General features: G+C 40.7%; 2 protein-coding genes and 1 long non-coding RNA gene across 3 annotated transcripts in view; 2 read left to right on the top strand and 1 right to left on the bottom strand.

The window, feature by feature from the left end:
• The window catches only part of LOC132646826 (uncharacterized), a 41,080-nt gene extending 19,152 nt beyond the window's left edge, over nt 1–21,928 (bottom strand). Inside the window, exons 1-2 of the long non-coding RNA XR_009585149.1 lie at nt 21,651–21,928; nt 3,221–3,282 (exon numbers count right to left, since the gene is read on the bottom strand). This is a non-coding gene — a long non-coding RNA (uncharacterized LOC132646826). The remainder of the gene's footprint in view (nt 1–3,220; nt 3,283–21,650) is intronic.
• On the top strand, nt 925–1,497 carry LOC110544619 (interferon alpha-1-like). The gene has a single exon (XM_021630527.1). The coding sequence runs from the start codon at nt 925–927 to the stop codon at nt 1,495–1,497; it is 573 nt and encodes a 190-aa protein (XP_021486202.1).
• LOC132646742 (interferon alpha-1-like) lies at nt 6,158–7,043 on the top strand. Its single transcript, XM_060365237.1, has one exon. The coding sequence runs from the start codon at nt 6,207–6,209 to the stop codon at nt 6,777–6,779; it is 573 nt and encodes a 190-aa protein (XP_060221220.1). The 5' UTR covers nt 6,158–6,206; the 3' UTR covers nt 6,780–7,043.
• Nucleotides 21,929–25,347: the final 3,419 nt, after the last annotated feature.

Here is a 25,347-nt window from a genome sequence, read left to right as displayed (position 1 = left end):
TTTTAGATATATGCAGGAGTGGTAGAGCTAGATAGGAAGCTCTCTATCCATGGAAAAGAAAAATCAGTGGAGAGGCACTATGAGGCAAAACAGAAAGAAGTCTTTGAATCGAAATATTCAAAATATCAAAAGAAAACTCAGTTAGAGAATTAAAACACACATGAGGTGTTGTCACAAATGAGTGAGTGTGTGAATGTGTAATTTTGTACATGATGGAGAGATGGGGGGAGAGAAAGCATGAACACTTTGCCAACTTGTAAATTTGTGCTAGGAGCCATGTTACAGTTGTGGGTTTCTTGATGTAAACGTGGGTTCAAGAAAATAGACTGAACTCATCAAGCTTCAACGGGAAGCTGTTGTACACATGGTACCCTCATGATGGCTTAAAATCACTGGAAAAATAATTAGTATACAATGATGACTAAATTATCCTTTTATATATATTTATACTACAGTTGATAACTCAATCAGAGAACTTCAAATATAGAAAAAAGTTAAAGGACAGCACTATTTTTACATGTTTAAATTTAAACAACTTTGCATCACCAATAACCTTTATAGGACAATTTACAAAAATTTTGTCTTTATACTAAATGTGTAAATGTGAAACAAATATCTGTTTTTTAATAATTAATGCCAATTCTGATCAGAAAAAGAGAACCCTTAAAACAACTTTTGGAAGGCAGTAGTGAAAGAGGAAGCAATCATGAAAACAAAAATGGTATAAAAATGCCCAGACACAAGCAGAAAATTAGTTAAAGAAAGTGAAAAGATATTAGAAAGTAAGGGAAAGGCATTCAGAAAATGAAAACTATTTTTTCCCCTATTTAAGACACATGCACAAAGGACAGGCTTCAGAGAACCTAGAGGGGAAGGTTCAGGACCACACAGCCCAGAGGACCAGCAGCATCTGCAACATTCACAATGTCGAAGCCCTGTGCCTTTTTGACGGTCCTGGTGGTGCTGAGCTACTGGTCAACCTGCTCTCTAGGATGTGACCTGCCTCACACACATAACCTGAAGAACAACAGTGCCTTGACACTCCTGGAACAAATGAGGAGACTCTCCCCTGTCTCCTGCCTCAAGGACAGAAAGGACTTTGGATTCCCTCTGGAGAAGGAGAATATCCAGCAGATCCAGGAGACCCAAGCCATCCCTGTCCTGAATGAGCTGACCCAGCAGGTCCTGAGCCTCTTCTGCCAAAAGGACTCCTCTTCTCCTTGGAAGACAACCCTCCTAGACACATTCTGCACCGGCCTCCTCCTGCAGCTCAAGGACCTGCAGGCCTGTCTGAGGCAGCAGGTCGGGGTGCAGGAATCTCCCCTGACCCAGGAGGACCCCGTGGAGGCTGTGAGGAAGTACTTCGACAGGATCACTGTCTACCTGAGAGAGAAGAAACGCAGCCCCTGTGCCTGGGAGGTGGTCAGAGTACAAGTGTGGAGAGCCCTGTCTTCCTCAGCCCACTGGCTGGCCAGACGGAGAGATGAGGAGGACTGAGTCCTGAGCCAAAGTGGAGAGGACTGTGCTGGACTAGGACACTCTATCTCGCTTCATGAGCTTCCTTTAAAACTCTCATTCATTTTGGGATGAATATAATCAACCTACCTAGACGTTTCAGCAGAACAGAAAAAATTTTGTCTATATGTAAAAGCATTTGATTCTGTGTCCATTTGCACATAACTATTTATTTCTTTATTTATTTATTTTAATACTAACATAATTTAAGTATTCATGTTAATTCTTGTTTTCTTATTTTTCTTTGATGTACCAAAGCTTAATATTTCTTTATAAAATTTTTCTAAATATTTATTAATTATTTTATATTCAAATAAATAAAATTCTTTTATAGTCACTTCTTGTTAGTAACTTTGCTATCTCTTCAAAATATTCAAATATTGTCAACAGTATAATTGGTACCATAAAAGTTAAATAAATAAACAGTATCCAGAAACAGATTGGATACACAGTACACTGCAAAATGTTTAGACAATCCTACTGCCTCCCTTCAACTTCTCTCCAGTTTACAGTATTCTGCAGGTATCCCAGCATGCTGTGCAGTGGAATGCAGAGAATCTTGCCCTGTCACATTGTCTCTTAGTTCTCTTTGGCCTAATATTCCCCAGATTAGTCTTCCATCTGACTTCCATGACTTCTGGCGCCTTTGATGAGTTCAACTCTTTTGGGTTCTAGATGTGAGTGAGACCGTGTAGAGCAATACAAAATAGATCAAGAAAAATGACTACCACCCTTTACAGCACATACAAATATACCAAGAACAATCTGGGAAACAACCTCATTCAGAATAGCCTCAAGAACCAGCCCTTGGAGGAAGCCCACCAGGGGAGTGAACTGCCTCTAAAATTAGTCATTTCAAACATTGCTATTTCCTCTCAGTTTTATGGGCTTTGCTCCTTATTTTCCTCTCTTCTGATTCTTCTGCTTCTCCTGCTTCTACTCTTTTTTCTTCTCCATCTCCTCCTCCTCTGTCTTTTGCTCTTCCTTCTTCTCAGTCTTCTACTTGTGCACAGTACAGCACCATTTCTTGGAGAATGAATAGCCTCTCTCAGGAGCCCCATCCCCGAGGATAAGGGAATCTCTCTCTCCAGCAGCCGTCTGTTGCCATAGTTTCTCAGCTACAGGCCACACTGCCTCCATTTTCCAAGATGGAATTTTTGCTGGCTTAGTCTTGTTCATTCCATCATAGCTAATTTTAGGCCATTTGTGCAACTAACCTGTTGTGTCCAAGAACACTCTTCACTGTAGTTTCATCTACTCCTGGCTCTTCCCATTCTTTCGTTTCCTCTTCTACAATGATCCTCCAGGTCAGCAAATCAGCCTTTTATTTTCTGCTCAGTGAACAGTTGCAAGTGTCTCTGTTTATTGGCTTGGACAGCAAGAGGGTTCTGTGGTGATGGTTGTCCAGGGCAGTAACCCTCTACCAGATGTGTAGACATAATTTTAAATCAGGAATTATGACACTACAGAACTATAACACTGATTTTCATTCTTTTCTATATTCATGATTCTATGTATGTTTTCAAAGTGAGAGAAACATTATTGAAAGTTTTATTTGGATTGTATTGAACCTGAAAGTCACTTGAAAATATAGGCACTTTCATAATATCATTTTATTTAGTGACCATAGGTCTTGTCTATTTTATCGTAGATGCTGACACTGTTGGTATTACTTTGTTATTTGGATTAAACTTCTTTTCTTTACCTTTCATTGCCGATGACATCTCATTTGGTTCAGTTACATCATCCAATGTCAGAAGTTTCTTTCTAGGAAAGTAGAAAAGAAATAAAATGAAAGTGGGGACTTCTACCATGAAACCATACCTCAAGGAAAGATGAAAGAGTAAATGGAAACGTACAGACAGTTGAAGCACCGAGAGCAGATGCTGTCTGTCAGAACTGCATGAGCAGCTGTGCGCTAGACACACTGAAGACTGAAGGGTAATCTCAGATTCAGTGTTCAATGAGAGATTGATGGCTGCATAACACCTTATGTTTGTGTATATCTGTATTCTCTCTGTGTGTATATATATATATGTGTGTGTGTGTGTGTGTGTGTGTGTGTGTGTGTGTTTCCTAGATGAAAACTGAAAGTGGAACGACAGGTAAACTTATATACTGAACAGGACAGACTGTATAACAGCAATACACAATATATATAATTATGGACACATGTGCACATACACAGCTTCCCTTCTGATAGACTCCCACTCCCTGCTTGCTTCCCCAGACACCCAGTTTTCAGTCTCACAGCCCTTGTTTCCCACTCCCTGATGCAGGAAGCCCCAGTGTGATCTCCTCATTTGCTGCATACTGACCACTCTGCTCACTGTCCAACTGCATTGCATTGCATCTTGATTTCTGCCTGGATTTTTTTTTTCTGAAAATATATAGGCACCAGTGGAAACCAAAAATGAAGCAGTTCAAGGTTTGTAAGAAATTAATGTGAGAGACTTTTTTCCTATTTTGGAACGTTGATAATGTTCTTTTAATGACTAAATGCTATCCATGTCAAAGAAAAGAAAGAAAAAAAGGAAAGAGAAAGAAATGAAAAGAATGAGAGAGGAAGAAAAAAGGAAAAGTAGAAAAAGTGAGAAAGGAAGAAAGAAAGAAAAAAGAAAGATAAAAGTGAGAGGAAGAAAGAGTAATTAAAAGAAGGAAGGAAAAAAAAGAGAGAGAGAAGAAAGGAAGGAAGGAAGGAACGAGACGAGAGCCATTTGTTGAAGATAGTCTCTTAATTTCCACTGTTTAGTTTTGTATTCTTTCTTAAAAATGAGAGGTCAGTGGTGTGAGGACTTCTGCCTGTGTCTTCAGCTCTATTCCACTGAGCAAATGCATGCTTTAATTCCAATGCCATGCTGACTCTATTGCTGTCGTTCTGCACTGTAAAACAGAAGATGGCGAGGCCTGCACCAGTCCTCTTTGTATTCAGTATCGCTGTAGGCTTTGCACTCAATTAGTAATTATAAACAATGTTAATTTTAACTAAGCCCAACATACACTTGTTATATCGTTTTAGAATATGAAAGCGCTCTCATAGCCATGCTTGTGTGTTTGCATTTGCATGTGCATAGAGTGTGGCCTGAATAATACAGTGCTCCATGTACATGTCTGTGTGTCCTCCTCAGTGTCAGGATTACAGGCGTGGACACCTGTGCTGGAAAACCATCAGGCATTTCTGAACTTACTGACTGGTAATCTCCCCAGTGCCTGTGTTACTTATTAATAAATCTCCAAATATTTACAGGATTTCTGTATGAAAAACTCATTGATATAGTGTCTGTCAGAAAAGAAAGCTGACAAATATGGATATTGAAATAGATCTGGAATAAAGGGGGGATGTTACTCTTTGATAAAGAAAAAATAAAATGAGGAAGAAAAACAGTTTCTGACTCTTCAGTTGATTGGAACGGAAGAAAAAAAATGACAAATTGTGCTTGACCATGTTAAATGACACAAAGAGAAAGGAGGAAAAATGGGGGTCTCTCATAGTGTGGTATTAGTGATTTTCAGTTGGGATTATAGATTAATCTACATTTCAATCGTAAGGTGCTATAGAATCATGAAAGAGCAAGAGCAGATATTTATCAGAGAGTAAAAGCAAAGTGCTGAAATCCTTGACAAAAGTTTTGAAATCGGTGCTCAGAGACACAAGGAGCTACAAGATTGTGTACAGATACAACCAATTAAATCAGGGAAACCCAGGCAATGAAAGAGAAAATCAGTAAAGAGATGATATAAAGACAGAGTCGTAAATCTTAGAACTGAAGAATTCAGTGTCAAAGGAAAATGCAGGGACAGCTTCAAAGCACAAATGAGGGGCCTTTGTCAAGAATGAGTGAGTGTGTGAAAGTGTAGTTATGCCTCTGAGAGAGACAGATACACCGATGAGAAAATGAGAGAAAGAGAGACAGAAATACACAGATGAGAGACAGAGAGATCACACACAAGCTACAAGTTACACGGTGAGTGCTGTGGATGGAGGTCACCTGTCAGGTGTTGGTCCTCCGGGCACACCCTGGGTTCCAGTAATCCAACTCAGTCAACAGGCTTGAACAGCAAGTCTATCACATATTAAGCCCTCAGTACAACATGACAATAATTTGATATCTAATATACAGTGATGATTACATTGAACCTTTATATCAATTTATATTATACATAATGAAAGCAATTTGAAGAAATCATTTTACTGCTTTAAATATTGGAAAATTTTAAGGTATACCAGTACTTCAACAAAATTTAACTTAGAAAATTTTGCATCATACTTTGAATTATAAATTAAATATTTTTATACTTGATATAAATAAAAAACAATTGTATTGCCATAACAGTTATAAAATTTTTACAGAAAATTCTGTCTTCAAAATAGGCACATAAATTTCAAACAAAAACTTTTTATCTCTGTTGTAATATTAACAAAAATTCGAATTAGAAAAAGAAAACCTGTAAAACAGCATTCAGAGGGAAGATGTGAAAGAGGAAGCAAGAATGAAAATCAAAATGGTTTAGAAAAATGCCCAGACAAAACCAGATAATGTGTTAAAGAAAGTGGGGTAGCTTTCAGAAAGTGAAAACTATTATTTCCCCTATTTAAAGACACATCCACACAGGATGGGCTTCAGAGAACCTAGAGGGGAAGGTTCAGGACCACAGAGCCCAGAGGACGAGCAGCGTCTGCAACATCCACAATGTCGAAGCCCTGTGTCTTCCTGACGGTCCTGGTGGTGCTGAGCTGCTGGTCAACCTGCTCTCTAGGATGTGACCTGCCTCACACACATAACCTCAGGAACAAGAGAGCCTTGACACTCCTGGCACAAATGAGGAGACTCTCCCCTGTCTCCTGCCTCAAGGACAGAAAGGACTTTGGATTCCCTCTGGAGAAGGAGAATGTCCAGCAGATCCAGAAGACTCAAGCCATCCCTGTCCTGAATGAGCTGACCCAGCAGGTCCTGAGCCTCTTCAGCTCAAAGGACTCCTCTTCTGCTTGGGAGACAACCCTCCTAGACACATTCTGCAGCGGCCTCCACCAGCAGCTCCAGGACCTGCAGGTCTGTCTGAGGCAGCAGGTCGGGGTGCAGGAATCTCCCCTGACCCAGGAGGACCCCGTGGAGGCTGTGAGGAAGTACTTCCACAGGATCACTGTCTACCTGAGAGAGAAGAAACGCAGCCCCTGTGCCTGGGAGGTGGTCAGAGCACAAGTGTGGAGAGCCCTGTCTTCCTCAGCCCACTGGCTGGCCAGACGGAGAGAGGAGGAGGACTGAGTCCTGAGCCAAAGAGGAGAGGACTGTGCTGGACTAGGACGCTCTATCTCGCTTCATGAGCTGCCTTTAAAACTCTCATTCATTTTGGGATGAATATAATCATCCTGACTAGATGTTTCAGCGAAACAGAGCAAACATTTTGTATATGAAAAAGCATTTGTTTCTTTATCCATGGTCTTATTATTTTTGTATTTATTTATTGATTATTTTACTATTTATATAATTTATTATGTATGTTAAATCTTGCTGTCTTATTTATATTAAATCTTTGTGGTGTTTATGTTAAATTTTGCTGTCTTAATTTTTCTTTAATGTAGTAAAATGTAGTTACCTTATGTATGTAAATTATTTTGTATTCAAATAAACTTATTTTACAAAACACTTTTCATTAGTTAATTCAGTATCTCTTTAAATTTTTCCACTGTTTTAACATTATACTCTGCACCATAAAAATCAAACAGATAAACAGTATCCAAAAATCTGACTCGATATGCCACACAGTGTTTAAAATCCCTGGAAGCGTTTCCTCTACCTCTCTCCAGTTTATAGTATTCTTCTGGATGGATAGTCAGCATTCTGTGCAGTGGAAAGCCAGAGAATCTTGCTCACATTGTGTCTTCGTCTTCTTTGACCTAATATTACCTAAGTTAATCTTTTGTTTGACTTCCCTGACCTCTGGAACCTGTCATCTACTCTCAATTTCAATGAGTTTAGCTGTTTTGGGTTCTAAGTATAAGTGAGATCATGTACAGCAATACAAAATAGATAAAGAAAAACAATTAGCCTGAATTTATGGCACAGACAAATATATTAAGAACAACCTGGCAATAAACCCTAATCATAATAGCCTCAAGAACCAATCCTTGGAATAAATCCCACTACGGAAATGAAATGACTCTGAAATTAATCGTTTCAGACAGCACTGTTTCTTCTCTGTTTCATGAGTTTTTCTCCTTTTCCTTCATTACTTATTCTTTTTCTGCTCTTTTTTCATCATTGTCATCTTCCTCCTCCTCCTCCTCCACAGAGTCCTCCTCCTCCTTCTCTACTCCCACCATGACCCACAACAACAACAGCTTTTGCTCCTTCATTTGAGCTCTTCTAGTTGTGCATAGTACAGTGGCATGTCTTGGAGAAAGGGTAGCCCCTCTCTGGGGCCCTATCCCCATAGATAACTGAATCTCTCTTTTCCAGCAGGCATCAGTTGCCATAGTTTTTCAACTATAAATGAAATAGCCTCCATTTTCCAAGATGGGATATTTATCTGGCTTGGTCTTGATCACTCAGTCATAGCCATTCTTAGGTCATTTTTGCAACTAACATGTTGACATGTTGTGCCCCAAAATACTTTTTTTTTGTTTGTTTTTTGCTGTAGTAATGCACCCCCTCTAGCTCATACCATTCTTCTACTCCCTATTCTTCAATTACTTTTGAGGCTAGAAATCACCCTTTTATTTCTGCTCAATGACCAGTTGTGGCTCTCTCTTTATTGGCATAGACTGCAAGTGGGTTCTGTGCAGCAACACTTTATTAGCTGTATAGCTGTTATTTGAAATCAGGTATTGTGACACTATGAATATAAAATTGCTTTTATCCTTTGGTAGCTTCATGGTTCCACATATAGTTTAAAACGGAAACTTCTGGATACCTGATAAAACAGGGCCAGACGAAAGGGGAGGAGGTCCTCCCCAATCCCCCAATCCGTGGACTTGGAAAGGGGCAAGGAGAAGCTGAGGGAGGGAGGATGGGATTGGGAAGGAATAAGGGAGCGGGATACAGCTGGGATACAGAGTTAATAAAATGTAACTAATAATAACAAACAATAAAAAAAGAAAATAAAAAAAACAAACTGAAACTTCTGAGAGAAACATTGTTAAACCAAAATATTACTTGAAAGATCATTTTATAATACTACTTTATTCAAAATATATCTTGTCTATTTTATTTGAACAGCTAAAACTGTTGCTATTGCTTTGTCTTTGGATGACACATAAGTTCCTTTCTTTATCTTTCATTTCTAATGACATCACTTTTTCTGGTTCAGTGCCACAAAACAAGAACAGAGTTTCCTTTCTAGGAAAGTAGAAAAGAGAAACAAAACAGAAGTGGAGACTTCTACCCTCAAGCCAATAACTCAAAGAAAGACAGAAAGACGAAAGAGCAAATGGAGAAGTACAGGCACCGAAGCACTGAAAACACTTGCCTGTCAGAATTGCCCGAGCATCTGTCTGTGCATTAGACACACTGGACACTGAAGATTAATCTCATATTCAATGTTCAATAAGATATTGATGTCTCGCAAATACCTTATGTTTGTAAATATCTGTATTGTATATTTTAAGTGGCTACACCAAAACTGAAACTGGAATTGCAGATAAACGTGTAGTATGACGATGCGCTGTATAATAGCAGAACATACTTTATAAAATGACGCAAATGTGTGCTCACACACAGCTTTCTTTCTGGCATTCTCCCCTTACCTACCTGCTTTCCCAGAACCCATCTTTCATTCTCATCACCCTTGATTTTCCTCTTTGACGCAGAAAGCCCCTTTGTTCCCCTCATTCATTACATATTAAACAGCTCTTCTCACTGTATACCTGCATTCTCTTACATCTTGATTTCTGCCTGTAATTATTTTTCTGAAAAAGTGTAATCACCATTTGAAACAAAAAATGGAGTCATTCAAGGTTTATAAGGAACCTCATGTGAAGAAATTTCCTTCTACTTTTGGAACTTAGAGAATGATCTTCTAACAACTAATGCTGACTGTGGCAAAAGAGAGAAAGAGAGAGAAAAAGGAAGTGGAAAACAACAAAGAAAGAGGAAAAATAGAGGCAAAAAGAAAGAGAAAAGGAAATTAAGAATGACGGAAGAAAAAAGAAAGAAAGGAGGGAAAGTGGAAAGGTAACAGAAAACAGGAAAAAAGGAAAAAAGAAGAGAAAAGGAATGAATGATAGAAGAAAAAGGAAGGAGAGAAAAGGAAAGATAAAAGAAGAAAGGAAGAAAGAAGAGAAAATAAGAAGGAAGAAAGAAAGGAAAGAAGTAAGAAAAGAAGGAAAAAAGCAAACACTCTTCAAAGCTGATGAATATTTTTGGGGTGAAGATCGCCACCTACCGGCCATGGCCTGCAAAGAACAATCTGAGTCTAACTCTGGTAACTCTGTAGAGTTTTGTTTCCTGGCAGAATTTCCTCCACACTAAAACAGGCTTTTCCCCAGAAAAACCTACGTCAGTCTGGAGGATTCCATTTCCTTCACTTCTCATCCGAGGGAGGGAAAATCCTCTCAGGTTCATGTCCTCAGCGTTCATGTCTTCTGAACCAACGTTTAGCCAATCGGCTGCACGGGTACAAAATGGTCACTGTGTGTCCTTTCCCTCAAGTCTTCTACAATCAAAGTTCTCTGGAGAAGGAGGAGTCTTTCTGTAGTCTCCTCAGGAGCTATTCACAACCAAGCTCACAGTTTCTGATGATTAAGGAAAACATTTGGACTGCATCGTGCAACTGAGCAAACCAGCCTTGAGCTAGGAATGCGGGTATCTTCTGAACCCACAGAAGAGTCTCCACCTGCTGCTCTGCCTGCTGCTACCAGCAACAATGAACTGGGTAAACGCACGGGTTTGTGACTGCCTTTGGATCTGAGACTTCAAGAGATCAGATAACCTCTTCCACAGAGGAACGTGCCACTTGGTTTAAGAAAAGCTCTGTTCCAGCCAAGATCACTCTTGATTGGTGAAGAATAGCCTAGTTCTCAATTCTAATGGAACAAAATCTGTGGTTTTTCTAGATCCCACCATCTGCCTGCAAATTTCATGGTTTCCTTGTTTTTAATGGCTGAATAATATTCCACTGTGTAAATTTACCACAATTTCTGCATCCATTCCTCAGTTGATGGACATCTGTGTTGTTTCCAGGTTCTGGCTATTACAAATAAAGCTGCTACAAACATGGTTGAACAAATATCCTTGTTGTGTACTTGAGCAACTTTTGGATATATGCCTAGGTGTGGTATAGCTGGATGTTGAGGAAGTTACTAATAGTCTGAGAAAGTGCCAGATTGATTTCCAGAGTGGTTGTACCAGTTTACATTCCCACCAGCAATGGAGGAGGGTTCCCCTTTCTCCACATCCTCTCCAGCATGTGTTGTCACTTGAGTTTTTTATCTTAGCCATTCTAATGGGTATAAGGTGAAATCTCAGGATCGTTTTGATTTGCATCACCCTGATGGTTAAGGATGTTGAGCATTTCTTTAAGTGTTTCTCTGCCATTCTGTATTCTTCTACAGAGAATTCTCTGTTTAGCTCTATACCCCATTTTTTAATTGGATTGCTTGATTTGTTGCTTTTTAACTTCTTTAGAAAAGATCATCCTGAGTGAGGTATCCCAGAAGTAGAAAGACACAAAAGGTATACTCACTTATAAGTGGATACTAGACCTGTAAGATAGGATGAACATACTAAAATCTGTACACTTAAAGAAAATAAACAAGAAAGAGGACCTGGAGTAAGATGATCAATCCTCGACTTAGAAAGACAAATGGGATGGACATTGGAAGTAGGAGAAAACAAGAAACAGGACAGGAGCTTACCATAGAGGGCCTCTGAAAGACACTACCTAGCAGTGTATCAAAGCAGATGCTGAGACTCGTAACCAAACCTTGGGCAGAGTGCAGGGAATCATGAAAGAAGGGGGAGTTAGTAAGACCTGGAGAGGACAGGAGCTTCACAAGGACCAAATATGTCTGGGCACAGGATTCTTTTCTGGAACTAATTCTCCAATGAAGGACCATGTATGGATATAACCTAGAACCCCTGCTCGGATGTAGCCCATGGTAGCTCAGCATCCAAGTGAGTACCCTAGTAAGGGGAACAGGGACTGTTTCTGACATGAACTCAGTGGCTGGCTCCTTGATATCCCCCTCCCTCCCCTGAGGGAGGACCAGCCTTGAGAGGACATTGCAGCCAGGCCTGAAGAGACCTGATAAGCTAGAATCAGAAGGAAGGGGAGGAGGACTTCCCCTATCAGTGGACTTAGAGAGGAGCAGGGAGGAGATGAGGGAGGGAGGGTGAATTTGGGAGGGAATGAAGGAGGAGGCTACAGCTGGGATACTGATAAAGTAAATAAACTGCAATTAATATAAAAAATAAAAATTTAATTAAAAAAAAGATCTGTGGTTTTGCAGGAGCATAGTTCAACAGCCCAGGGCCTCTATCCCCACCAGCCCTTTGAGTTCTGCAGGACACATGGAGGAAGGAAGACAGTGTGCATCTGTCTGTAGAGCTGTCAAGGCAATCCCAGAGCTTCATCAAATCCTTAAGAGTGAGCTGTCAACTACTGATGTTAGGACCTTCCTCTTGACCCCATGATCAGGAAAAAGTTGTTACTGTCACTTTGAATGAGGAACATGCTCACATGATTTTGCCATGTCTCAGTCCCCAGGGGGAGCAGAGGAATAGGTAAAAGACTTTTTAGATATTATAGGGACTGACACTTGTGATCTGCGTATTGGGGGAAATCAAGTGATACCAAGGTGACCTGAAGATCCTGTAATTTAAGCAGACTCTCAGGAATTGTGACTATTGGATAAACTTGGCTCTCCGTGTGATTGCTTAACATCTTTCAGGTATGACACCCTATACTCTTTCCTTGCATGTTATTTTTAACATAACATATCATTACATTTATGCATATTTTATAGAAAAAAGTGGTATGAAGCAGGTCCATTTATCAGCTTGCCCAGAAAAATATGTACTGTCATTTTATGTTTCACATCTCAGATTGAACAACTTGCTTTTACTAAACAGAATTTGGTAGCCAAGAGACAGGAATGGAAGGACTGAGACAGGAGCATGCAGTGAGGAGAGTAAGTGCTGCACTGTTTGTCCTGCACACATGACCAGACTTTCTTTATTTAACACACTCCCAGTCCAAGCAGGAAAATTTGGTCCATGTGAGAAGGGCCTTAAGGGTCAGGGAGCATCACACATCTGTCCATGAAGATCCAGCTGTGCACAGTAACACATGCAAACCGGGAACAGCCAGTTTGTCAAGCGTCAGGATTGAGAGTGTGAGCATGGCCACAACCGGTCCTCTATGTGCGACCAGTACCCACTGATGTAGAGCAGGACACAAAAACATACTAACGAGAGGAGGCAGTCAACCCCACCCCAATGATCTGGCCAGCAGGCTAGCCAAATCAATGAGCTTCAAGGTCAGTGCCAGGAACTGTCAGGAAGACAGCAGACAGAGAATAATAGTGGAGGGTACCCACTTCTGGAGGTCCACCATCACACAGGCACAGGCAAAGGCACAGGAAAACACATCTAAATAAACACATGCACACACGCACACACACACACACACACACACACACACACATACACAGAGAGAAAGAGAGTTGTTTCACAGATGAACATGGCTGAAACTGAGTCACAGGGCCATTTCAGGATCTGTAGTTGATCTGACATCAGTGTGTATACATCAGTGTATAGAAGAGTATCCCCTTTCCTGGGCAAATAGGACTGTCGCACACTGCAGAGGAGCGAGGAGATCTATGGTAGAGGTCCATAGGGGTGTGGATGGGCCACTCACTGTAGGCCCCAAATGAAGAAGATCACTTGTAATTCATGGGAAAGAAGAGCTAGAATGTCATCACTGGTCAATTCAGTGTCCGAAGCTGGCACTGAGTTCAGCCAGCCAGTACCCAAAGCACAGAGAGCCATGTTTCCCTTTTGGTTCCCATGGAAGATTGTGTTTGTGGCAGGCCAATGACAAATGGAGTTTTGGACAAGTTCACAGTGGTATGGGGCCATTCCAAATGTTATAAATGAGTGTGCAGGGCTCTGGAGCTTTCTCAGAGACTGTAACTAAGCCCGTAGGAGTATATGGCTGTTTCAGGGGCTGTAGCTAGTCCAGGAGATGGTCAATGCTCTTGTTCCCTGGTAGAAGTGTGTGGCTTCTCTACTCATGTGCTTTTCTGGGACAGTCTCCCACCAGGATCTCTGATCTCTCACAAGGACACTTTGGTCCGTGGACAGCTGCAAAGTTATTGCTGCTGTGCAGTGATTGTGAAGGACACTTTCTTTTCCCCATTTTGCTGATGTCACTCCTCTTTTACATTTTGAGAAGATCCAATTGTGTGATTAAGTTATGTCCACTTCTAAAAATAACATAAGATAGGACATGGATTTGGGGCACATGCATTTAATTCCAGCACCTGGGAGGCAAAAGTGGATTGATCTCCAAGTTCAAGACTAACTTGGTGTACACAGAGATTTCCAGGCCACCAAAAATAAATAAATAACAATATAATAAATGCTTAGAAAAATATTGACAAAGGTATAGATGAAATTACACTGTAGAATCATCCAAGGTATAATGTGACTCTCCTACCGGGCTTATTTTGATCACATCCTAGGTGACACTTAACTGTATATATTCTAAATATATAATTAAGAGTGGAAGGACAGAGTTAGAAGGAAAGCAATCTTGTTCCAGAAATGAAGGAGGGAGGTGAAATTCCCACTTGCACCCCTTATTTTTTTTAAATCCTACTGTTCGGGTGCAGTTGGTCACATTTTCACAAATATGTTCATTCCCCTTTACTTGACTTAAATGCAGGGAAGATGACAGTGATTCACCACATTGAATTTACAATCATGAACTGACTGCCTGCACAATTCTGCAATACAAAGGAACAATCATTTACTTAAAGATTTCTTAACTGTAACTTATTCTTTGCACAATAATTTTGCTTCATTTAACTTTGATGAAATAATGTTGCAACAATTGAACCTTTGCTTTAAAGATTTGGATTAATTTCCCCAAATTAATCATCTTTTCCAAAGTCTTATACTTCTATTCTGTAAGTGTTCACTCTCACCCAAAACACCTCCATGCAAGGTCTCTTTTGGGGTTAACGATGTTTTCATTAATTTAAACCTCCACTATTAAGGAGGTTGCTGTCTTTGATTTACCATTTCCATCCACCTGCATGCATTTCTGACTTTGTAAATTGTGTCTCTATATTTTTTAAGTTTCTATTGGGTCTTTGAATGTTTAAACTGTTTCTATGATAAACTATTAATACTCTTCTATGTTATTTTAATGCTTCCCCCAATCCTGTGTGTCTTTACATTCTCTTTATGGTTAGTTGCTCAAAGATTACTTATATTTTAACGACTGTCATCTTTGGGGTCAGCCCTAAGCACATACACATAAGAGCAACATTAACTGGACTCAGTAGATTGTATGTAGGCATAGCAATAGGAGTTATTACAGAAGAGGTCATGAATGTGAGACATGTGAGAATGTGGGGACAGAAAAGGAGTTAGGGGAGAGGAAAGGGTAGAAATTCTGTATATACAGTACTCACATATAAAATTCTCAAAAAAAAACTTTTTTAAAAAAGCTCATGTTAAATTTCTGTCTTTTCCATTGTCCTCTCTGCACATGAGTTACTCGTGAACATCATTGGAGGTATAAGAAGTTTTTTCATAATAGTTAGCTAGTATGTAATAGGCTTTTTGTTTTATATTTTTTTCTCTACCAGGTATACTTGTTTTATATCTATGGAGCATGTCAAACATTGTTCTAGGATCTTTATATGTAGAACACAGTTCATTTTAAAAGGTAATTGATTATTTAACTGCTTTAATTAATATTCAGCTAACAGTTAGATAGCCTGAGACACACAGATGTAGACCACACTCATGGACGTGATGTTGAATATGGCTGCTGCTGGAACCCAAAGCTGTCTGCTCTCCTCTTCTACCCATCTTTACTCCATAAGAAGTGAGAGTAAGTTGGGAGCTAATACTTTTTTTTAAAATTTTTTTTCCAACACAATTATTTTTTTTTATTTTAACTTTTTCCCACAATTTATTCATTATATATCCTACCGACTGAAGCCCCCTCCCTCAACTCCTCCCAGTCCTACCTTCCCTTCCCACCCCTTTCCTCCCATCCTCTTCCCCTAGACCACTGAAAGGGGGAGTTCTCCACCTGCCCATAGCTTGTCAAGTCTCATCAAGACTGCCTGGGTCCTCTTCCTCTGTGGCCTGGTAAGGCTGCAACACCAGGGGGAGGTGATCAAAGAGCAGGCAATTGAGTTCATGACAGAGACAGTCCCTGGGAACTAATACTTTTAAAAGGAGAAGGGAAGCTTGCATTACTCGTTAACATATGAAGTAAGTATGGGACAGGAGAGATAGTTCAGCTAAATCAACTGCCTGACACAGGATCACAAGGACCTGAGATCTCACATGTAAAAAGTTTGAGTCAATAAAAGGAGTTGAGGGGCTGGCAGGGTGGCTCAGTGAGCAAAGATTCTTGCTGACAAGCTTGACCTCATGAGCTTCATCCCTGGGAGCTACAAAGAACTGTCCTCCACAAGCCGTATTCTAATCAGACATGCTGTGACCTCCACACACACATAAACACACACATATGAACATACACACACAGGCAATGAATAGATAAAATACCCCTCAGGCACCTTAGAAAGGAAAGCTAGCTCTACTTTTCAAATTTTAACTGACCGTATTCATAAAACACCTGCTGTGAGACCATCATTTTCCTTGGAAAGGGGAAGGGTTGGGGTAATTTTTCAGTCTTCAGCCCTACAGCCTCAAGACTTCAGAAACTCTTTGCCTATCCACTTTTCATTCTTGAGGGTATTATATAAATACCCCACTTACTCAACGCGTACAGATGGTATCAATAAATGTTACTATTTACTAAAAGAGAGTAGGGCTATCCCTTTATAATGGACGAATATAAGGAGTGTTTGTTTTTTGGGGGTTTTTTTGTTTTTTTTTTGTTGTTGTTTTTTAAGGTGTATTAAGTAGTTAAGGCAAGCATCGGGAAGATGGCAGCATGGGTGTGAGGACCTGAGTTTGGTTTCTTGGTACCCGTGTAAAAAGCCAGGCACCGCAAAGAATGGCTGTGCTCACAGCTCTGGGTGGCTGAGATGGACTGATCCCTAGAGTTCAATGGCCAGCCTCTCTTTCAAATTGATGATCTGCTCGGTCAGAGAGAGACTCAGTCTCTAAACAGGGCAAAGATGAAAACAGATGACAAGCAAGTAAAGAATTTTACAGCCGCACAGCATATGCTCAAATAAAAAGAACCTTTGGGGGTGGACTTGAAAACCAGTGCTGTAGCTTCATTCATTTCCTGCTGGTACCACGGATGAGGGAAGTCACCTGTTAAGGCCACTGATGATTTGAAAACATGTGCCAGACAAGTACAAGTTAAAATGCCGCATCCCTCTCTGTGCTCACTGATGTTGAGGTACTATTCTCAAATAAATGCTCCCCTACAGCAAATTTTGGTTAATTTCCAATATTCTGGCAGGGGGGTCCTCCAAATCTTTCTTTTTGTCCTCCTCTTTTGCAAAGGGTAGATTTTTCAAAGTCTCCTCTGCATTGTTTTGGTATCACATCTCTACACCCATTTTAATGACAAGTATCTCAAGAAAATGACCACCAGTTGCAAGTTTGGACCCTCCAGGAAGAACCCTCCAGGACTGGGGTATGGCGTCAAGGTTTGGCAACTCTGAGAATCAATTTTTCACTGCATAAAAAGTGTTCAAATACATCCATGCTGTTATTTTCACTGTTCTATGTGATTATTTTCTTTGGTGGTAGGGGCTTTTAACAAAAATTAAAAATAACAAGATTGGCCTTTGGAGCAAAAAAAAAAAAAAAAAAAAAAAAATGAACACTGAACATGTAAATCTCAGATTTGCATTTGTATGCATTTGTAACTATTACAAGTTACTTACAATTTAACCATTTTTATCCTTTGTTCTTAGATGTGCAGAACAACAAAGTAGCCTTTCCTTTATTGCTAACCTCCTACATTCTGCCCAGGTAGAAGTCATGGGAGATTAATATGCCTTTCCAAAGCCAGTATTCCTCACTCTGTCCAGTAGATGGTAGTATGATATCAGGCTTACATGTTTGGTTAAAAGATAGTCAAAGAAAGACTACAAAACCAAGAGACTGGAGGACAGAAAAAAATCATTATTCTCCCACTGTCTTAGGCTGATCCAGTTTGATATAAGACTTACATCACCAGAGATAGCCCAACAGATGCCTGCACAGATAGTTGAAAATCTGCTTAAGCTCTGCACTCAGACCTAATAGGCCTCATGGCCTTCTTGGGTAAAGCTTAAGGCAGCTTAAAGAAATAGCCAATGTGATGCTCAAATACAACTTTTAGTAATTTTCCTCATTGTAAATGCATCTTGCTACATTTAAGTCTGTCTTGAAGATGCCAGAGTTACCATGACTTTCTACAGAAACAGCGTTTCAACTTTCCAATGATTTAAACATAGAACGAGACTATCCTCAGAGAGAGAGAGAAAGTTAATACAAGACATAAATATCAAGCTCATAAATTTTTAGTTATATGTTGGATCTTAAAATGAAAATGTCTGAAGCTTGATTATCATCCCACTGACTGCTAGAATACATTTGGAACAGGGACACTGATCTGCCAGACTGCAACCAAATTGTTCTCAGGAGCAGTTAAGTCGGTCTCTTTGCGTCTTCTGAGATGTGGCATCAATCTGTAGTCACTAATTCCTCATCTCTGGCTATGTGAACATGAACTCAAATGCACGGCTAACCCCCGCCCTGTCTCATGAACACTGCACTGATTACAAAGCAAAGCAACCTGTGGAGAACTGGCAGTGAAAAGTAAAATCGGGCAAATCTCAGGAAATACATTAAAATATTAAGAGTGTCTTTTGCTGAAAAGTCCTGAAGAACAATCAGAGAGTAAATGACAGAATTCAGAGTATGAAAACCTTGATGGTGAAACACAGATCTGCATCAATCAGAACCAAACATAAATGGTAAAAAAAAAATAATTCACACAAATATTTACACCCCACCCCACACACTAAAGAACAATTCTTGATTGGCTTAAAACACACATCTTCTCAAATGCAGAAACTCGCACAAATAGTGCCTCTTCTAAGAAGATAAGACAAACTGAGCCACCAAATTAGAATGCTCTGGGTGTTCAGCATTCATAAGCTGGATCACATGCTGTTTTCAAGGTCCATGTTAGCAACTGTCTTGAGTCCCTTGTGCTCTGGTAAACAACTCCTTCTTCATAGTCCTGTAAGTAACACTAATAAAGCTCATTGACTAAAAAAAAAAAAAAACCAAAAACCCATGCATCTTATGATTATTCTGCATAAACAAAACCTCAAATTTAAGCAAGAATAAAACAAACATACAGGCAAACATAGAGGAAGAGGGTACAAAAAAAAGGAATCTAAGTCAGACATGTTGTCACCAATGAGATACCAATAATAATTAATATCAGCATAATATTGATGAGAATCCAGTTAAATGCGTTAAGTTTATTGGAAAGGCGAAACAAATAGGATCCATAATTAAAATTTAAAGTGAATAGAACAATACGTTAGATAATATAAAACATTAGGGGCTGGGGAAATAGCTAAGTCAGTAAAGGGCTTGCCACAAAAGTAGAAAAACATGAGTCTGTGTCCCCAGCACCCACATAAAAAGTTGGGCACAGTGGTGTATGCCTATAATCCCAGCACTGGGAAGGCAAAGCAGAAAATGCCCCTGGGTTTGTTGGTCATCCGGCAGCTCAAGGTTTAGAGAGAGCCTCTATCAAAAATTAAGACAGTCCTGAGCTCCCACATAGCAGCTCAGAGCCATCTGGAACTCCAGTGCTAGGTGATAGAGCCCTCTCTTCTGGTCTCTGTGAGCACCAGACACATATGTGTTGTACACACATAAATACAGGCAAAAAAAATTGTACCCTTACAATATAAACACTGAACAAACAAAACAAGACAAACCCCTTTAACTTGGTGATTATGGTTGTGCTGGCTTCCTTCTGGGATGTCTGCTCTGTTCCGTTTGTCTGCATGTCTGCCATTGTGCCATTGCCGTGCAGTGTTGGTCAGGTTCTTGGGAACAACTTGAAATCAGGTATTGTGGTATCACAGCATTACTTTTTTCCATTTACAGTTGCTTTCGCTATTTGGCCTTCTGTGCTCACATAGGATTTTAGTGTTGTTTTCATGTTTTCTGAAGAAAGTTGTGATGTTTATATCTTGGTTGTCAAATAAAAGGCAAGCCACTGTAAGAGATATTCTTAGATTATTTGAAGAGGGAATAGCTTCTGTTGGCAGCCCAGGAAGAAAGACTGAAGAGGGAAGCTTTGGTTTAGCCAGCCTGCCTTCACTCACTGGCAAGTTCATCTACCTCACCGCTGCCACGGCTACATCCCTTCATTGATATTAGGACCCAACTTCAGCCTTCCAACTTAGCCCAGCGATAAGCAGCTCTCCAGGATGCCTACAGCCATCATGTCAAATCGGGACTGCTGAGACATCCAGTGCCATGATCTGGGCATCCGCCAGGTTCTCAGCCTCTCCAGTGTGAGGCAACCGTCTTTGGACTGACCCGGGCTATATCACGTAAGTCAATCCAATAAGTCCCTCCCCCCTCTGATAATGTAGTCATTCGATTGGCCCTGTTCCTCTAGAGAATTTTAAGAAAAGTTGAGACCGGAGGGTCAAGCAAGCCTTTGTTCCTGGTCTGGCCCCCACGCCTTATTTCTTCCAGGATATTCCAAACATTTCAAGTACAAGCTGAAGAAAGGACCTCTGCAATTAAAGTAACTGTGGCTACATATGAATCCATTCTTAATTCTGAGAAAGAGAGAGAGAGAGAGAGAGAGAGAGAGAGAGAGAGCTTCATTTCCATTCCTTAAAAAAATTTTTATCCCCACCTGTGTGTGTGTGTTTAATTTTGAGGACAACTTTATGGTGCTCTCCTACCACATGGGTTTCAAGAATTGGACTCAAGTCATCAGGCTTGACAACAACTCCCTTTAGCCATCTCATCAGTGCCGTACTTATTCTTTTAACTCTCAGTGTTGCCTTTAACAATCAGGGGGTATGTGAATCATAACTACTCTCATGTAACAAATGCCCTTTGAGCTCTTACTGTCTGTTCAGTCTTATGCTATGTGCTAGAGGACAGAGCTGACTAAGATCTACATCTGCTTTGGCTGCAAACAGTCTTATAGAAATCTGAACTACGAAGATGAAAGGTAAGTTCAGCAGGAGATATATCCTTTAAAAATTAAAAAAAAAGTAGTGCTTTTCATAGTAGGCAGTCAGAAAAGAACTGATTAGTACATGACAAAACTTTTCAGTTAGCCCCTGTTAGATTAAAAAAAAAAAATCCCAAAAAGTGAATTCACAAAGAGGGAACTACAGAGAATCCAAAGATGAAAACTGGTAATTGATAATTTGGATTTTTGAAGTTAACTATCTTGTTAAAAAAAAAAGTTTAGGACACAATTCATCCAAAATTGGAAGGAAGGAATAAAACTAGCTCTATTTGTACATGACATCATCTTAAAACAATGTACACACAATCACGCACACAAACACCTACATATATACCCACACGCTTACCTACATATACCCGTGTGCACGCTCACACACACACCCAAACATAGGTATGAATCTATTAAATAAGATTAGAAACACTGCAAGATATAAGGTTAACAAATAAAATCAGTTGTGTGCTATCAATGAAAAATCCAAAAGAAAAATTAAGGAAAGTTCCATTCGCAATAACATGGAAAGCTTTTTGTCAAAACTTCTGAGCTACAGAGTGCCATTGCTCTTGGTAACGTGCTGCCTGGTTACAAGGCCACACTTATTCAGCACTTTCCTGTGACTCTTTGTGTTCCCGCAGTTAAAAGTTTACACCAGAATAGCATAAGGCAGCCAGAAAAAAAAAAAAAATTCCCTGTTCTGAGGTTGCAGACTCCTTTTAGCCAGGCCAAAGGGAACTCCTTACCCCATTCTTCAAATCCAGTTTGACAGCTTTCGTGTTTGCTTTCCTTTTCGTCTGTTGCATCATCCTCTTTGTGATTTTTGTCTGCTGGCTCATTACGCAACCCTCGGTGATGAAATCGCTCCATTGGATTCTAAGTTTAGCAGTGCAGACAGCGTTGCTTCGCTTTGCTCTTTCTTTGTAGAAGGCCAGAAAGAAACTGAGACAGGAAGCTCACAGAGAATGGACAGTGGGGTGTGCATGCTTGCATGGGGAAAGCTGCTGCTTCTCGTTCAGCTATTTTCAACCAGAGAGGGAAGGAGGGAAAGAGAAAAGGGGAGTGGCCTTATGATGGGACTCATCTCATGTGATTATGGTAGCTGAGAGATCACAGGACAGGCCATCTGCAAGCCGAAGACCCCAGAATGCCAGGAGCACAGCTCAGTCCAAGTGTGGAAGCCCCAGAAGCAGAGAGACTGGAATATAATTCTATCAGAAGGCATATATATATGGAAAAAAGAAAAGTTTGTTTTTTTTTTCTTGCCAGTTGCAAGGTTTACAGCCAACACTCTGAAATAAGAGACCAAAAAGGAAAGATCAAGTGAAGTTTAAGGAAGGTTCTGTGACTTGGGAACCTGTTATTCCAATAGCCTGCTTCTAGGTTGCCTAGCAACCTCTGAGGTCATCATCTGCTGCTGCAAGGCGTGTGTCAGGCATGGCAGATGTGTGCTGGATGAAAAGGGCCCGCCCGCCATCCCATGCTCTTTCTTTCATTGCTCTTTCTCTTACTCTCTGTCTTGTTCTGTCTCTCTGAGGTACTTTCTCTTCTCTCTTTCACTCTCTCCTCCCCCCATTTCCCACAATAAACTTGTTTCCTTATACCAAATGTGTTTTGACAGATTCTTAATCATTATGATAACATTGGTGCCATGACTTGGGCACAGCGACAGATGACTTCAAACCTGTGGGCTGACCACTGGGCAGACTGCCTCAGTGCCTTGCTGGTTACTCTGCTGCTAGAGCCTGGCCTGAACTTCGGACAAACTAGACACCCGAAGAGTTATTGTTTCACATTGAGGAAGAGAGGGCAGGCTCTCTCATGTTCTTCATCCACGGGAAATCCTCTCATCCTCTGGGCCTGATGGCCAGACTGCCTCTGCCTGCCTTGACATAGAGACCCCAGGAACCTGGGACAACTGTCTAGCTAGTGGACTATGGACTGACTGACTAGTCATCTCTGTCATTTTGATTGATACATAGATTCATTTAGATTACAATTTATCTTTCTCAGGTCTCTGATCACATTGACGGCCAAGCTAATGAAAGCTTAACAGCTAGAAAACAGGCAATTAGCTCCCTTTTTACCAAGGTAATCCACTATGTCAGTTCATTAGCTAGTTAAAAACTGCTAGGTCTAGACATACTCTACCTTGTTACCAGACTCAGAAAAACAGGTCTTAGTTGTAACTTTTTACTGTTCCTTTAGCTAAAGGACAAGGACTGATCTCAGCAGTTCTACCTGTGTTTCATGGTAAATAATTGAAAAAAAAAAAAAAAAAAAGAAAAGATGTAAAAGCTTACGTAAGACTTAATGACACAAAGCTTAAGTAATGAGGACCTAAGAAAGCATTTTAAGATCTAAGAAGGTGTTTTAAGGTTAACAGATACAAGCAAAGGCCTAGGTGGTTGTACGACAGTGATTCATATGAAAGGAGTGGAAGATACTTTGGATTTCTTCCTGTTGCTATGCTACTGTGGTATTAAGGCTGTTCAGAGTTTTGGTTAATCACTAGAACTCTGATTTATTAAACTCTGCTAAAAAATAAAAGACATAGCCAAACTTTGGGCAGAGTGCAGGGAATCTTATGAAAGAAGGGGGAGACAGAAAGACCTGGAGGGGACAGGAGCTCCAAAAGGAGACCAACAGAGCCAAAACAACAACAAAAACCTGAGCCCTGGAGCCCTGAAGAGAATGATACCCCAACCAATGACAATGCATTCAGAGGACCTAAAACCTGGGCTCAGATGTAGCCCATAGACTCACTATCCAAGTGGGCACCCAAGTAAGGGAAGCAGGGGCTGTCTCTGGCATGAACTCAGTGGCTGGCTCTCTGATCAGCTCCCCCTGGGGGGTGCAGTCTTGCCAGGCCACAGAGGAAGACAACACAGCCAGTCCTGAGGAGACCTGATAGGCTAGGGTCAAATAGAAGGGAGGAGGACCTCCCCTATCAGTGGACGAAGGGAGGTGCATAGAGGGATCAGAGGGAGGGAGGGTGGGATTGTGAGGAGATGAGGGAGGGGGCCACAGCCTGGATACAAATTGAATAAATTGTAACAAATGATAACAATAAAAAATTCTCCTATACAATCCACTATCATAGTTCCAAGCTCAAGATTTTAAATTTCTTTTGGTTGTCTTTTAAGTGTAGGCTTAAAAATGTTTCTCATTGTTCTAGACTTGTATACATCTACTCTTCTGGACAGAGAGAAGTTCCTCTCTCTATCCAGTAGAGAAGTTCCTCTCTCATGATGTGTAGTCATACTGAAAAACAAGATCAAGTGCGATTTTGCCATTCTACTTCACGGAAGGCTCCTGTCTTCCCTGAGCACATCTTAAAGAGTATTCATGCTGCTAACCCAGAATATTTCCCAAGCCTCTGCTATGCTATGACACAAAGATGTACGTCTACTGAATTTTTCTACAATGTGTATTTCGTTGCAGATTACAAAATACGGTGATACTCACATGTATCAAATGTATCTTCTTTTTAAACTTAAAAAGGATTCTCTTAAGCTACAGGAAAGCCACCCAAATCCCCCTCTCAGGTCAGATGGACTCCAGATACGTATTGTCAGTTAACAGCCTAAATCTCCTTCCTATTGCCTATCTCAGAGGGTGGGAATCCACCTTTTTTTTTTCCTAGTTTTGGGACTTCCCTTCCCCAACTAATAAACCATGGATCTGAAAGTTTCAAATGTGCGCACCTAAAAACAAATTTTCTCCCTAACCTACTTAACTTTGTCTTCTGTCCACATGTATGTTGTAGTGGCCTCTCAAGTCCAGGTGTTGCCTACAAACAAGACAGTGCCAAAGGAGCTGTCCAGAGGTGATCCAGTCTAACCTTGAGGATTGCATCAGCTGGTCCTGAAATTTCCCTTCTGGCTGCAGATGTTCTCAGTTCTCGGACAGCAAGTAGGAACAGCTTGCTCTTCCAAGACATGACCAACATTCCAGCTCTTTGCCCCCACCCCTCCACAATATCAGCGCTCCAGTGTCAGCAGGAGGCAGTTATAGATGAATACACTACCTCAATTCATCTGTTTTCAACGGAAGGCTGGAATGGTGTGCTTCAGACCCAGGACAAGCAGCTCCAGGTTATCCCAGCAGTCCTCAGTCCCTACCTGCTGCAGAGCATGGCTGACAAATCCACCCTCTACCCTGAACTTTCCAGGGTAGGGGCTTCCCCTCCCCATTCACTATATAATCCAGATGTTTTGGTTCTCTCTTTCTTTCTCTGACCCTCCCTCTCTCTTTTTTCCCCCCCTCCCTCCCTCCCTTCCTCCCTCCCTCCCTCCCTCCCTCCCTCCCTCCCTCCTCTCTTTATATGGCAGCCAAAAGCTGCTTCCAATGAATCTGCATTTATATACTTTAACTCGTCTTGCATGAGAAGCAGCCCATTGTCCTCATTCCCTCCTGGCCACCCCTTCCTAACTGCTCATT

Source organism: Meriones unguiculatus, chromosome 12 (assembly GCF_030254825.1).
Source record: "Meriones unguiculatus strain TT.TT164.6M chromosome 12, Bangor_MerUng_6.1, whole genome shotgun sequence".
NCBI classification, from domain to species: Eukaryota; Metazoa; Chordata; class Mammalia; order Rodentia; family Muridae; genus Meriones; species Meriones unguiculatus.
Note: the sequence above shows the minus strand (reverse complement) of the source record. Positions and strands in the feature narration are given on the sequence as shown.